Source organism: Lissotriton helveticus, chromosome 5_1 (assembly GCF_964261635.1).
Source record: "Lissotriton helveticus chromosome 5_1, aLisHel1.1, whole genome shotgun sequence".
NCBI lineage: Eukaryota > Metazoa > Chordata > Amphibia > Caudata > Salamandridae > Lissotriton > Lissotriton helveticus.
This window is the reverse complement of record NC_136065.1, coordinates 1,485,955,758-1,485,972,238: the sequence shown is the minus strand read 5'-3', so window position 1 is coordinate 1,485,972,238 and position 16,481 is coordinate 1,485,955,758. Positions and strand designations below refer to the sequence as shown.

General features: G+C 43.1%; 1 protein-coding gene across 3 annotated transcripts in view; it reads left to right on the top strand.

Moving 5' to 3' along the window:
- TRAF3IP3 (TRAF3 interacting protein 3) overlaps positions 1–16,481 on the top strand; it is a 356,734-nt gene that overhangs the window by 110,816 nt on the left and 229,437 nt on the right. For all 3 annotated transcript variants that reach the window (XM_078644495.1, XM_078644496.1, XM_078644494.1), the window contains 2 exons: positions 6,205–6,274; positions 16,095–16,119. In XM_078644495.1, the coding sequence (XP_078500621.1) occupies positions 6,205–6,274; positions 16,095–16,119 (95 nt within the window). The remainder of the gene's footprint in view (positions 1–6,204; positions 6,275–16,094; positions 16,120–16,481) is intronic.

Genomic DNA, 16,481 nt, shown 5'->3' with positions numbered 1-16,481 from the left:
TTTGAATTAGGGGCCTGCTTGTTGGAGTGAAGACACCCTGACTTCAGTCAGCAGCTTTTGCATCACATCTGCAGCCGGACAGATGATCCTCCTATTAGAATTCACTGAGCATGCTGAATGTCAATGTCTGGGGCCCATAGACAAGCCCCTTCAGAGTAAATAGCAAAGGTTCATCTCATGATGAGAAGGAGGAAATTATGGGATTGGTGCATAATGGTAGGTGAGTTGACTTTAAGGATAATAAGCTGCTCTACTTTAATGGCTTAGCATCAAGCACCTTCAGAAGGCGATGAGAGTTCAGATTTATTACGGAATTCCTACGGGCACCATGGCATGCCATATCAATGGGGTCACCCCTTCAAGTTGAGAGTCTTATGGATCTCTCAAATTTACGTCATCACAATAGTCAGGAAGCTTCTGCATCCTGGGCATTTCTGATGAGAGGACCTCACAGATGCCAATAGATTCAGGTCCGAGAAGGGGTTGAGGAAGTCCAAGCTGGGCAACCATCCAAGGCTGTAGGATGTGGTTGTCGCCCCCTTCAAAAAATGAGACAGAACAAACAAATCATGAAGCAATACAACAAGCAGACCGAATCAGAGATGAACCTCTTTGGACTGGTCAGGATTGGGTGGTGACCCCTGAGGCATCAAGGGCTGGTGCAGATTCTGAGAACCATAGTTATACTCATTATTCATGTTGGTTGAGATTTGGAGAGATTCATGAGAGAGGCAGTTAGGAGCGCGGCATATACTGCGGTACTAATCAAGATTACAAATGTTGAGACAGACTGTGGGACATGTTGTATTTTTATTGACTCAAGGTGTGGGCTGTGTAGTTTCATTCCATTGTTCTATTATTATTAAGGCTTGGGACATTAGGCATATGAGCAGAATGGGAAGGGGTGTAGGACAAGGACAGCTGATCAGTACAGCCTTGCACCTTAGTCTGGGGCATAGCAGAAATTGTTTGATTGGGAGGGGTCTGAAGGTGACATTCTAGAGGTGATCGTACATACCAGTAAACTTGGGGCAGCTTGATGGTTAGATAATTTGCCTCAATATTTGGGGCTTACACTCCACAAAACAGGTTGACAGTCTGGAGCATTTTACGATGAACTGTGTATGATGTGCCTTTTACAAGAGACCAATCTACTGAAAAAGGACTGTTCCTGAATGAAATCCTAGTATTTCCCTTACCAGTTCTTTGCTATCTCATGGTCAAAATCAGCTGTGGTAGCGATTTTGTGTTGTAATACATTTCAGAGATGAGAATTAAAGACAAGTAGATAAAGCGGGTTAAAGATTGGGGGCGGAGGCTCAAATAGATAACCAGACCTACACTAAAATGTCTCTTAATGCACCCAACACCAGAGAGGAATCCTTCCATGTAACCTCTATCTCTGAGCTATTCAAGAAAATGGCAAACTTATGATTGGAGGGGAATTGAATGTAGCATTAGACACACTGAAGGATCATACTTAGCAGAAATATGACGGAGGAGGTCTTCTCTTGTAGGTTGCGTTGACTGGTTAGAGAAGATAGGGTTGTTAGATGGGTGGCAATATTTTCACACAGACAAGCTAGAATATAGCTTTTACTCAGTAGCACATAAAACCTGTGCAAAGTTAGGCTACTTTTTATTGTTAAACAATGTATGTGCAAGCAGTGAAGATGTAAACATAGCATAGCCATATCTTACTATGCACCAATCACTATTCATTTACACACCCCAGGTCACAGTGACGTTCATAGGTGGTGGCTACATGAATTTCCGCTGCAAGATCCCGTAATTAGAGCTGAAATTACTAAGAGAATCAACTACTACATAGTAGACAGTGACTCTGGATATTTCTCCTAGAGTTCTCTGGGAGACACTGAAAGGGGTCCTGTAGGGACACATTATCTCAGCATCGTCTCACATGAGACAGACCAGATCTAAGGCCTGGAAAGTGCTGGAGGGTCAACTATACGAACGGGAGGGAAAGCACAAAGCGTCTGGGTAATACAAAATCTGGCGGCAGGTACTAGCACTACTGTTCAAATGAAAGTGCTGGATTATGATAAAGCAGAATATTCCCTAATATGCACCAAACAAACGTGCTACTTGGCTTGTAACAGAGGATACATACATTGCCACAAGAATTGGTCCTACACCTCCAGGAACATCTCAAGTATAAGGTTCCAGTAGATTGGAAGAGCTTGTTAGATGAACCTGTTGCTATTGCAGAAGTATTCATTTCAATCCATAAATTAAAACAGGTTAAAATGTGGAACCTGACAACTACTCAACTGTTTTCTTGAAATTGTTCTTTTCCTCTTTAGTACCAGTACTTACCAAGCTGTACCATAGCTTCAGAGAGAATGAAGAAATTACTGACACAATGAAGGAGGCTACCATAATACTCACCGCTCAGCTGGGGAAAGATTTAAACCACTGCACCTCGTAGCAACCGAAATCACTTTTAAATGGTGATATACAATTTTTTACATTCATCATAGAGGCATGGCTGGGAAGAACCTTGATTTTGAGCTGATCATTGCTTGCAGTGGGGCTTCATCCATGGCAGGCAATGCAGTGACAACGCGAGGAAATTGCTGTATATCATGGAAGAGGGCAAAACAAAGTACCAGCACCTCCTATTTCGCAACAGGCCTTTCACATATTGGCCTTTGGGAGAAGGTCCTTGAAGTGGGTCCTAGCTAGTTAACATTCCCCGAGGGCTCTCATATGTGTAAACAGCATTATATCTGAGTTGTTACATATCAGATAAGGCACTAGGCAGGGCTGTCGGCTCTCACCCTTGTTATTTAGACTCAAATTGGAGCCGAAGACATACGAATAGGGCAAGAAGAGGTAATCTAATAATGTTTACAGATAACATTATGTTTATGATCCTTAGCCCGACCACCTCTGGCGGTCTCGCTTCTGGAGAAAGTGGTGGCATTAAGGTTGGTGTGGGCTTACAAAATTAATGTAGAAAATTCAGAGGCTCCACTCGTGCACTCACTACTTCATCAATAGCAAGAACTTCAGAAAGAATTACCTATTAAATAGGGAGCAGGTATGATCATATATCTGGGGGTTAGAATGGGCCAATCCATTGCTTAGGTGGTGGTAACTGTTCTCATCTAATAAAAGTGCTTAAAAACATCTACTGAAATGGAAGTGACAACACTTTGCGTGGTTTGACAGAAAAAACATAATTAAGAACGGCTTTCACAGAGTACTTTACCTGTTTCAAGCGCTATCTACAGCACTCCCTTGAATGAGCCTCAATCAATTACAGTCCTTAATTAATAATTACATTTAGTCCAATAAGCCTCCAAGCATCGCAGTGAAATATACCTATAAATTGGCATCACAGGCAGTGGCGTAATGCAAAATGATGCCACACCGTAGATGTGATGAGGCGCCCGAGTCCCACATTTTTCCCAGATATTTGTTGGCCTTGGGATGATGGGGCCTTTTTGAAGAGTTGGGGCCCCTTGCAGAATTGGGTGCCCCCCTGCGCTGCAGGGGCTGCTTTATGCCCCTGGTCACAGGGGGTTCTAGCAGTACCTCGCAAAAACACATAATTAAGCCGCTTTGGTGGAGTGGGAAAAACTAGAGACAATGGTGTGGGGTAGAGCATTTAATGACGGCCACTGTATTATGGCAGGAACCATGGTTATTAAGAGTACTCAGGATTAGTGGTCTATACTCCTACCCTTGGACCACATTAGCAGTCTAGAATGGAGTTTTAGTGCAGAGGGGTTTTACAACATTTCCTTCACTGTGATGTTTCAATCTTGAGTTAAAGCCAGCTATGGACAAAAGCACTTTCTGAAAATGGAGGGCAAACCAACAAGGAGAAATAAACATAGGGGCTTATTTATGAGAGCCCTGTATCACTTTTGCACCACGTAATGTGGTACATGTCTCACGCAGCGCTCTCAATCCGATTTATGAAGCCACGTAAAGCCACCCTGTGTGGATTTGAGTGGCCTCATGAATCTTGAGTAAGGCAATGCAGCGCAAATCGCTGCATCACCTTACTCTGTGCTCGGGAGGCGTTCCATGGGCGTTGTGGCAGGTTTTCCCACGCAATACCCATGGATTTTGACACTGCCCCAGATTTATAAAGTGATGTAAACGTGGGGGTGTATCAAATCTGTACGCCTCCGAGGTGAGGCGTAATGAGGAGAAATACGTTTATTTTTCCTCTTTCTATGAGTGCTGCAAAATGCAGCACACATAGAAAGAGGAAAACACCTCTTAGGATTGTTTTTGTGCAGGAGGGTGCCCCTTCCTGAAAAAAAAACAATCCTGCATGCAACGAAGGCACCAATGCACCTTTGTGCAAGGGTGCGTATGTTGACGATAGACTGTCGTAACGGCGCCAGCGCAGGGAGAAAAGATAGGAATGCATCCTATTACATAAATATGGTGTATTCCTGCCCTTTCACTTTGGTGTAGGGCAGTGCAGCCTTGCTGCCTTGCTGCGCTGCCCCATGCCAAAATCTCATAAATCAGGGCCATATTTCTCCTATTTATGCATCACCTCAGGAGGCGTACAGATTTGGTGCTTCCCCAGGTTTACATCATTTTGTAAATCTGGGACAGAGTCAAATCCATGGATGTTGTTTGGAAAACTCCCTCCAAAGCCCTTGGAATGCCTTCCAAGCACAGAGTAAGGCAATGCAGCAATTTGCGCTGCCTTGCCTTACTCGAGGTTCATGATGCCACTCAAAGCCATGCAGGGTGGCTTTGTGTGACTGCATAAATCGGATTGAGAGGCCTGCGTCATGCATGTACCACTTTACGTGGTGCAAAGTGATGCAGGGCTCTCTTAAAAAAGCCCCTCGGTGTTCAAGACAGATAGAAAGGGGGAAGCCTCAGGACAGCTTACGGCTTTCAAGACAAACACACCATCTCAGCTTTGTTGAAGCAGATGCTTGAATACCAGTCCAAACACAAGACTCTGGTGAAGAAGTGGTGGTGAGTGCAAGCTGGGGAGAAAACTATCAAACAAAGAGTGATTTAAGATGTACCTTGCAGCCAGGATAGCAGCAAGAAGTTGTATAGTGAGGGAAAAACAATACCAAATAATTCAGTGTGAGAATTGGAAGGGAGCACCCTGCAAGTTGGTGGGAGTGTAGGTGAAGATATTTCTAAATGGTAAAATGTATTTTCAAATGAAACAATAAGGAAAAATTATGAATTCAGCTTTTCATTTAACATATGCCCATACGTAAATGCAAAGTCGTTACATGTATGCATGTGTAACCCTTCATGTGTGTGTATATATATTTCTGTGAAGTCGCCGGGGTGACAGCTTCCCTCGAATAATGAATGATCTGTGAACTTACAAGAAATGTAAAATGTACTGCACGTGGATGCGTAAGTACACAGTACATTTCCATTTATCTCGGTGAATTGTGTACCAAACAAGTACATTTGCAGTTCTTAAATTGTATAGGTCTTCGAATTCTGGGATTAGAGCTATTTTAGTTTCAGAATTATTATGGCCTCAGTTGTGCTTCAGGTACAAATATACCACTTTTCTGAAAAATGAAGGTTAAATCAACAAAACTATTCCTCTTTCTGGAAGTTATTGCCTCTAAAGTTTGCTGCTAACTGTGCTGCTATTTTGTTTCAGAAAATTGAGGAAATATTGCATAATGTGTTGTTTATAGAATAATTGTATTTTCGCATACTTCACAATTAAATTTGAAAAATATAACTTTCTGTTCACGAAATGTGGTAACCTGCATGGGATTGGCACACAAATCCTCTGATTAAACTTTCATGCATTTCTTCTCTATTTTTTGTAAAAGGCTTATTCACATGTAAAACCGATCATTAAACTGAGAACATTTGTGTTAACTTTGAATAGTTATTACATGCATGAGTTCTTATGATAATCCGATCGAGAGAAACTCTGAAAGAGAGTTCCAAGGAGTCGAACAGAGGAGTCAGGAGACATGGTGGTTAGGGACTTTAGTGTCCTTAATTAAACTGCATAACATGTTATTTTATTTGTGTGCTATCAAATGTACTGGGTTACATGTGTTTTTTGTGTGTTTGAAATGTGGAAGGCAATAATATCAAAACTGTATCAATTATCGATGATTCAACTACATTTTGAAATTAATTATGTGGATTTACTGATTTGTGAATTAGTGAATGAAAAAAATCACACTAGCTTCTATTTCTTCTTAGGCACTCAGACAGCAGCAGAATCAATCCCTGTTAGGATGAACAGCACCAGAGATTCTAGCCAACAAACTGAGTATGTTATGTGTCTATTCTAAGTTTGATTGTGACTCCAAATTCGTGACATGGAATGTGTGAAAAAGGAAACCCGTATCTCGAAGTAGATAGGCACCCCTATCTAACACACACACTGATGTAGCATCGTTGATAACATCAATTACATAATGCATTAAAATACTAATATCCGAATGACTTCAGTGATAACAATGTTAATGACATCATCAATGACATCAAAGGAGTGATTGCTTTATTCTCATTATAAACTCTCATACACATCCATCCACCCACCCCCCCTCCCACACATACATATATAACATAAACAAAATTCAACAGCTGATGAATTTTGTGGAAGAGACAGCACTTCTACATGAGTCTCAATCTGGGTTTCGGCCACTCTTCAGCACAGAATCGGCTCTCTTCTTTGCATCAGTCACTGTGTCTTGTGGCGGATGAAGACAAGACAGCTGCACTAGTCATGCTTGACTTTGGTGCAGCCTTCGAAACAGTCTCCCACGGACTGCTATTAGGTAGGACACAGAATTCAGGGTGGGGGACACTATGTTGCGCTGGTTTGCGGAATTCCTGCAGGGTCGCACTCTTAAGGTTATCCAACAGCCCTCCATCTCTAAGATATGGTCGCTGCAGCAGGGAGTGCCTCAGGGCACGGACTGAGTCTGACCCTATTTAATTTATACATGCGACCTTTGGCCGAATTTATTGAGAGCCATGGTGTTCAGACAGTATTTTATGCTGATGACACACAATTGATTATAACGTTGGCTCAGGATATCAACAAAACCGCAGACGATTTCAAACTGTGTGTAGTACACCTGGCCAACTAGATGAAGGACAGTTGTTTGAGACTCAAGGCAAATAATGCAGACATCCTGGTGGTAAGGAAATAAACAACCATCTGGTCCACTCTCTGGTGGCCAAACGAGCTGGGGCCAATGTCAATTCCTAAACCTAAGTTGAAAAATCTAGGAATCTGGTTTAGTTCCACCCTGTCTTTTGAAGATCAAATCTCTACCCTTGATGGTACTTGTTTTGGAACCCTGAAAATGATTCAGACGATTTCTACCTCACCCTGCGAAAAGAACCGTAGTAATGTACTCTATTTGGGGGCTTCTAAGGGCAGGCTTCAAATGCTCCAGAGGGTACAAAAGGCGGGCGTGTGACTGCTTTTGAATATTCCTTGATACACACCGACAGGGCAAGCCATAGTAAAACTACACAGGCTTCCCATTGAGGAGAGGATCTCCTTTAAAGCCATGTGCTTTGTACATAGAATCATCAATGAAAAAGGACCCAGTTAACTTTGAATAAACCTTGTCTTCCGAGTCTGTGTTTGAGATCATCTGGAACGGGCTTGACCAGAGTTCCTAGATTTTGCAGAACACGTCTTGGTGGCATTTCATTTAGGTTCTTGGCAGCCAAACAGTGGAACCGACTCCCGCTCAATTTTAGACTAAAACCTTCTGAAGTCCATTTTCAGAAATATCTAAAAACATGGCTTTTTAGAAATAGCCTAGTTCATTAACTATGTAGACCTTGTTGGCCTTTCGCAATTATTGTGATTATGCCTTCATTGCCTCTCTACTCTTGTATAGTTTCTGGCATCAGACATTGCTGATTAGCATTTGGCCTATCATTAGTTCCGAACCTTAGAAGGATTTCAGTGTAATGACAGGGCCTTTGAGGGTATATGTTACATCCTTGTTGATAGACAGACTTCAATGAACCGCAGATGAACTGCATCCTTGTTCACGTCCGTAATGTTTGTGTAATGTAGCACCAGGTTTTCCATTCTTGCAAAAAAAGAATTCCATGGTTTTCCCTAACTCCTGAAATGCTACTTTAACATTCCCAGTCTTCATTTCTCTTGAGGTTGACATTTGCATATAGCACATTATTTTGTGTATGTTTCCTTCTGCTTTGTTTAAAATGTTCAACTCAAGAGCAAACTTTGGGAAGGATATGCCAGATCTGTAGCTTCCACTTCAACCATTCCCTGGGTGATACTTTCCACTCTATCCATGCTCCGGGTGCCCCGTTGAACTCCTGACGCATTCAGGCGGCTCTAATTAATGCTAGGTCTCTGGTGAAACATGCGCTGGACATTTTTGAGTCGCGGGCGGATAGTCAGTTAGACCTACTGTTCATAACATAGACTTGGCTTAATGAGTTTGCGACCCCTGTTATTACACTGGCCATTCCAGCAGGAGCTAAAATAGCCAGGATGGATCGGAAAACAGGCAGAGGAGGCGGCGCGGCTGTGGTATACAGGGAGAACTGGACTTTCACTCAGACAGAATCTCGGGATTTTAAGAATGGGAAAGTTTTGGACTTCGCCCTTACAATCTCTCCGCACTTTCTCCTAGGGGCCTTGCCATTTTATTGCCCCCCCCCGCCCCCCGGCCCCACTAGCGCCTTCCTAAAAAATTTGGAGAAGCCATTGTTTCAAGGGCCTTGCATTTTGCTAACTTTCTGTTGCTGGGTGACCTTAATATCCATGTGGATTGTAAAGAGACAGCGGACAGCTGCGCGCTGATCGAATCCTTGGAGCTTACCCAGCTAGCACAATGGGTTCACTCTCCCTCTCTTTGCGGGGGTCACACCCTTGATGTGATCTGCTCTAACTTCTCTATAGCGGTGCAGGATCCCCTTCCGGTCTCCTGGTCTGACCATTTTCTAATCCACTTCTCGTTGCCCATCAAAAACTCTGAGCCATCTTCAGGGGCTCCGGGTGGCAGACTGCCCCCTCGTCTGGAGCAGGATGTCTTTGGCAGTGTTCTGTCCAGGACACGGCCGGTTTTTGTTGGGGGACTATCTGAGGCTGTAGAAGGTCTGCATAGTTGGATTCAGAGTGCAGTGGAAAAGTTGATTCCTCCTCTGGGACACAAGAGAGCAAGACTGACACCGTCTAAACCCTGGTTCTCTGCCACACTAAAGGAACAGAAAATGATGTGTAAAAAGCTTGAACGCAGTTGGCGCCAAATCTACTGCCCATTAGCAAAATTAGCACATAGGAAAGGCCAGAATAGCTATTATGCTGCAGTCAAGAGTGCTAAGGGCTTGTTCTATGCGAAGGGCATTGCTCAATCCAGGAATAAGTCTAAGGAAATCTTTTCGATTGTCCAGAGTTTCCTGAAACCGTGTGCGTAACGCAAGGTCACTCGGGCCTCCAACTCTTGGTGCAAGCAGCTTTCGGATTTTTTTATCGACAAGATACAGACCATTCAGGCTAGCTTTGGGCTGGAAAATCTGGGGCTGGTGAAACACTATCCCTGGTCTGTCAGTGTGCTAGACTCTGCCCATGCTTCTCTGACAGAAGCATGGGCAGACACTCTGGCCATTCTCAAATCGCTTAAATCTGGGTCCCCGGCAGATCCTTTTTTTTTTTTTCTTTTTTTTTTTTAAACTTTATTTTGAAATTTTCATCGATAACCATCATCAGAAAGTGCAGTAGTGTTACAATTATTGGCTCATGTACAGTACATGCGATCAATGGGACACTGGTACATACTTCACAACCCGGCAATATAACATTTACAGTAGACAATGAAATAGTACAATCAAGCATATCTTGTAGCACAGCAAGTCCTTAACACATCGAGACGCAGTCCACTAGAAGCTATATCGTCGCATTAACATACGCTAGAATATAAGGCGTCGTCCCTCTAGATGGGCTAACAGGGATGTCTTGTGGTGGGGAGATTTAGCGTCTGTGTATAAGGATATTTCCCCTCCCGAACAGCAAGTACAAGGTGGTGACCATAATATCTTAGATTATAAGATGACCATTCACAGATGGAGCTATATTGTGGGGTGTGCGGAGGAGAGAGTAAGGGGGGGACCAGGGTTCTGTGATCCCTCACCGGTGTTGGCATCATCTTGGGAAAGGTAACCTCTCAAAGGGGCCCAGATATCACAGGGCCGTGAAGTAGTCGGCAATAATTCAGCATATGTGTTTAATTGATCCTGGCAATATGTTAGATCATGCAGCCCAAAGTATGGAAACAGGCTAAACTACCCCCCCTGCTCAAAAAACCCTCTTCTAACCCCGACATTTTGGCTAACTACTGACTTATCAAAATTAACAAAAATAAGGAGTACCACCAGAAAAAATGCTCAAAGAGCGATTTCTGCGGGATGAATCACTATCAAAGGGAAGAAAGTCCTTCTTTGCTTATTAGTAACCCCTCACTCACCGACCTGGTCGGTGACATGCTTCATCATCGGGGCCACCCTGATGGCCGAGTGCCATCAAGGTGTGCTTCAACACCTGAACTACAGTGGAGCTGGTATGTGAGTGATGAATGTGAAAAAGAAGTAAGTGAGTTAAAAATTGTCCTGGTATGACTTATATGAAAAAACTTTATTCTTAAGACTACTGGACAATAGTAAAATATAAGTGTCGATACAGTTTAGGTATAGTTATGACCTAATGTATCTGGAGAATGTGTGGTGGGTCTACATGTTTCAAACCGTAATAGGAATTACCAGTTTTTCTTCAGGACCAGATCAAGGAAATGGGTGGTCAGGGTACACTAACACCCTGCCGTGCCTACATTACCTTGTGCCTAGGCAACACAATTCGTGATGCCAGGCGAAAAAAACAAATGTAGGTATAACCCGGAAGTGGTTTACCTAAAAAGACCTGTGGAGAGAAAAATAATAATCACAAACAAACTCGTTACAAGCCTGCAACGTAGTGAAGTGACGGAGTCTCATGTCTTCGTGTCTTGAATCATCCCATGCTACTATTATAAGGTTGTATTATAGTGCAATATTTCAGGGGTGCACAGTGCAGCTCAAAGAGTATCGTGATTGATTCTTGGCGCAGGCTTGTAACGAGTTTGTTTGTGATTATTATTTTTCTCTCCACAGGTCTTTTTAGGTAAACCACTTCCGGGTTATACCTACATTTGTTTTTTTCGCCTGGCATCACGAATTTTGTTGCCTAGGCACAAGGTAATGTAGGCACGGCAGGGTGTTAGTGTACCCGGACCACCCATTTCCTTGATCTGGTCCTGAAGAAAAACCGGTAATTCCTATTACGGTTTGAAACATGTAGACCCACCACACATTCTCCAGATACATTAGGTCATAACTATACCTAAACTGTATCGACACTTATATTTTACTATTGTCCAGTAGTCTTAAGAATAAAGTTTTTTCATATAAGTCATACCAGGACAATTTTTAACTCACTTACTTCTTTTTCACATTCATCACTCACATACCAGCTCCACTGTAGTTCAGGTGTTGAAGCACACCTTGATGGCACTCGGCCATCAGGGTGGCCCCGATGATGAAGCATGTCACCGACCAGGTCGGTGAGTGAGGGGTTACTAATAAGCAAAGAAGGACTTTCTTCCCTTTGATAGTGATTCATCCCGCAGAAATCGCTCTTTGAGCATTTTTTCTGGTGGTACTCCTTATTTTTGTTAATTTTGATACCTAACCCAGGGGATCAGGAGTATTATTCCGTCCACTTCGGTGGATAAAATCCCTTAACTCTCTCCTATTGTTTATGTCATAACTACTGACTTATCTCACTCCTTCCAGCAGTGGCTAAGGTATGTGAGAAGGCAATATACAAACAACTGTCAGCATTTGTGGAAACATCTGACGCCCTGCACCCGGCTCAATCCAGTTTCAGGGCCTCCTCCAGTACAGAGACTGCCTGGTCGAGATGACGGAGGCGATTAGGGAATGCCGTGACTCCGGTGGCAGAGTGGCCCTGGTTTTACTGGACCTCTCTGCCGCATTCGACACGTTCCCCCACCGTTGTCTTCTTGCCCGGTTGTCCTACATTGGAATTTCAGGCCAGGTGTGGAACTGGATTGATTCCTTCTTGGCTAACAGAACTCAGCAAGTGTGGCTGCCACCTTTTTCATCCACCCCTAGAAATATCACTACGGGTGTTCCACAGGGCTCAACATTGAGCCCATTACTTTTCAATGTTTATGTGACACCATTGATTTATGTGGCGGAGGGGCTGGGTGCTAACATTATTTCTTATGCTGATGACAACCAGCTGCTCTTTCCCTGGAAAAAAGATGAGGTATCTCCTGACGCCGCAAAAAACCTTCTCACTGCGGTTTTTAAATGGTTAGCGCAGGCACAACTTAAATGCAACGAGGATAAGACTGAGGTCCTCCTTTATGGGTCTTTCCCGCAGAACTTTAGGGATGACCTGTGGCCAGAGGGATCCCCTATGCCAAAAACCATAGGTAGCCCAGCTAAAAATCTGGGGATATGGTTTGGCGAGGACCTTAGATTCCCTACGCAGATTAACAAATTTTCAGGAGTGTGCTTTGGCACTCTGAAACTCCTTAAGACATTCTTGCCGCTACTCCCGAAAGTGGCTAAAGAAATGGTGACCCGCACTCTTATCCTCTCGCGGCTGGATTATGCTAACTCTCTTTATACTGGCCTTCCCCGTTACCAGCTAAAAAAGCTTCAGATCATTCAGAATGCGTCTGCCAGAATGCTATTGGGCATTCCGGGCAGATCCAGCATTAAGCATTCTTTGCGGGATTTGCACTTGCTCCCGGTTGAACATCGCATTCTGTTCAAGGAACTGACCATTGCCCATTCCTCTCTTTACAAAAACGGACCTCTATATCTTAGGAAGTGCTTTGAGTTTTATGTTCCATCGAGACAATTGAGGTCTGGGGGACAATGCCTGGCGGATGTTCCTCACTACCACCTCACCAGAATGGGAGGGTGCTTCCTCTCTGTAAAGGCAGCTCTGGCCTGGTACAGCCTGCCTTTTGAGCTCAGGAACATCCACAATCTTAGGGTGTTCAAAAAGCAGTTAAAACATGGCTTTTTTAGCTCTTTTGTCGTATATTTAATTTTTGACCTCCCCTGCCTAGGCTTTCGCGCCTGGACACTTCCCAGTAGCCGTGTGCGCTATAAATGCTGGTTAACATAACATAACATATGCCCCACTAGATCCTCCAAAAGCTGCAATTTTCTGTTTATCCCATGACTTCCTCGCTGCTTTGCAAACGTTGTCCAGTGACCAAAGGCATTGCCCCTTTGATTGATTGTGGCCCTTTTAAAGGAGGGCCTAGGGTGTTGTGAGCTTCTCTTATCAATCATAAAGGTCCAATGCTGTGGCAGTCTGCTCCTTGAATATTTGCTGCTGTAGTCAATCATTGTCCTTAGATTCTGGTCGACTACTGCTGTGTGTGGCAATCTCTTAAGCACTGTACCTCTTATTCAGATTACTATATGGATTGACACCCCTCACAGGAAGCTAGTGTCTCCAGTGTCATTAGTGATATCAGTACTCTGTTGCTTTGAGTCCATTGGCTAGCAGTGCTATTATGGCTGTTCTGTTAAATTATGAACCATATTGCATCCTCCTTTGAATTAGATTTTTTTTTAGTTTATGTCTTTGTGCAGTGCTCTAGTGGGCTTCCTTTTAGTGAGATATCGTTTGCACGCATGTTCTTGCCCATTTTTTCATGAATGTTTTTATTAATACACTTAATGCTTGGGATGCTTAATTTCCTATATGTCTTTGCGGACCATTTGATGATCCATAAATAACATCTCAGAAGGGCCTTCGCAGATATTGAGGATAGTCATGCCTTACCATTAATTGACTGTTCAGTCGTGATGATAAACCTGTAATTACCCCACTTCAGAACTCTTTGTTAATTTGGGGAATAGTTTCCAATATTCAGAAGATAGAGGTGGTAAAGTACCATAAAAAACAAATATAGATCCCTAGAAAGTAAGTCATCATCGGCCCATCTCTTTGCTTGACAAATGTGGTAGAAAAGATGATAGCCCAATGACTTGTTGATGTTCTTGAAATAAATTATCGTTTAGATGACAGACCAATGGGGCTCCGATCTCGCCTGCCCATTCTACTTGATCTCCGTGCCACATTTTACACAGTAGATCATTCATTGCGATTAAGCAGATTGACCTTGACGCCATAGATAATTCCATCTTAATCAAGCAGAGGAAATGGGCACAATTGGAACTCATTTTGAATGGTCTTGATCGTTACTTAAGAATATGAGTTTCACTGTCAAACTATCCTCACATAGTTCAAAGATGTATCCCTTGCCTTACGGAGTGCCACAGGTATCTGTACCGTCACCTATTTTATTCAGTATATTTACATGAATTATTGCCCAATATTGTCAGAGGTCCTGGCTTTGAAAATGATTCTTATGTTGTTGACACCCAGCTTTTCTGACAGCTTGATAAGCCTTTATGCCTTTTGGCAATAAAAAGAATATTTGAATAACAGTTGAGTGTCTGTCTCGAGATGGATGAATCTCAATTTCCTAAGACTGAGTGGATTGAGGACAGAAGTGATTGTCTTTGGTAAAAACGATCTTTGGAATCATATCTTATGGCAGGAGTCCCTCGCTTAGTCTTAAGCCTCAAATTAATTAGTTAATTTTGGCCTACTTTTCACAGCTATAGACGTTATGTAAAATCTTTCCTTCTATTCCAAGGTCTAAGAGCAGTGTTGGCGAATATTGAGACAAGGATACAGTTTAAAGCCCTTCACTTTATTACATAGCTTTTTATGGAATCAAAAATGTTTTTTCTTAAGCCTCTCCCTAAATATCTTTCAAATAGATCACTGAGATCAGAGAAGCTATCTCTTTATAGATTCCACAGTTTGTAAAGGTCAGTTTAGGAGGAAGGGCTTTTTTTTGTTTTAGCGCCAAGCCTATGGATCACCCTCTTGTGGCCCCTTCAACAAAAGAATAGTGCGGAAAGGGCTTAAAACTTTTATTCCTGGTTAATTTGCCTGTTGATTGTGTGTTTCTCCTTATTATTTCGTCTAGCACAATGAAGCTTTCGGCTCTCTATAAATACCTGTTCATCCAATCATTGTGTTTTGCGCGTCCTATCTAATTGGCAACTGGTCTATCCATATCTGCTAAAAACCAGTCATGGCTCACTTTGCATGCTTTTAAGATGGTAACCAAGGTTTCATGAGATCTTTTATGATCCACACAGCTACTTCAAACGTGGCTCCCTCATAGTCATCTGGAAGCTCTCAGAGGCTTCCACCTCATTACTACATTCCCCCCTCCATCTCGGAGCCAGTTACTGCAGAACCAACGGGCACACAAACATGCTTTGGACACCCTGCAACACTGGGCTCAGCAGAAAATCCGCTGTTATCTATCAATAAACACATACACATGCAGGACTTTACTGGTAACCCTGCTATCTGCAGACTCTGCTGACCCCTATGATGTTGGGTCCCTAGTATGAATGGCCTGCACCCATGGAGGGGTTGCAGCGGGTATGCACCACATTGCCAGATTTTTCGTGATGGTGACTAGGAGACATCTCACGGGAGAGCTCCTCTATCTGAAATTAGCCCTCCAGGTTGTCCGAAGCAGGCTACACACAGTTGGCGCATCAGTGACGCTCCACAGCATGCAGAGTTTTGAATCCCTTTTCCTTTGCCAAATGTTGTATTTTGGAAGATATGAGTATTCCTTATTTGGTATACATAGTTAAGCCTCTGTACTTGTTCCTCTGATTCTGGGGGAGCTTGTCTTCAACAGTGCACTCCCTGCACTGCCCTGCCCGGTCCTAGTGAGTACTCACTCCTTAATTCTCTGTTCACTACTTGATACAAGTAATGGAGCTCCTTGTCACACCTATGCGCCTGGGAGGAATCAGCGCTGCTACATTCAGTGTGTGCTTATAAAAACATTGTTATTATTCAATTTCGCATGACTCTTTAAAACAAAATGTATGCACAATAGGGGATGATGAGACATGAGAGTAATGGTATATTTTTAAAATAACCACCATCTGTTTCTTTGTAGCTGTGGAACAGCAGTCCTGGACAAGGTAAGAAACACAAACAAATGTTGAATGCTTCAGTCTATTGGTTTAACATAGTCTGTGGGAGGGAAGCATGCTCCTTCCCCAGAGTCTCAATGCTCATTCACCATCCAAAAATGCAAAATACTAAGGCAGCCTTCCTTTAAACTTAAGTTTAAAGGCATAGAAATATCCCTAGGCCTATCCTCAGGATAGCTTACATTTTCTTTAAGACAAGACTCACTCGCCCTCTTCTGCTGATGTTGGTGCCATCCAGAGCTTACCTTTGGTGCCATCCAGAACCTCCATTTGTGACTGAACTCACATTTGCCGAGCTATGGTAATCTCTACACACACACATAGCCTACTGTCAGCAACCACTTTCTGCT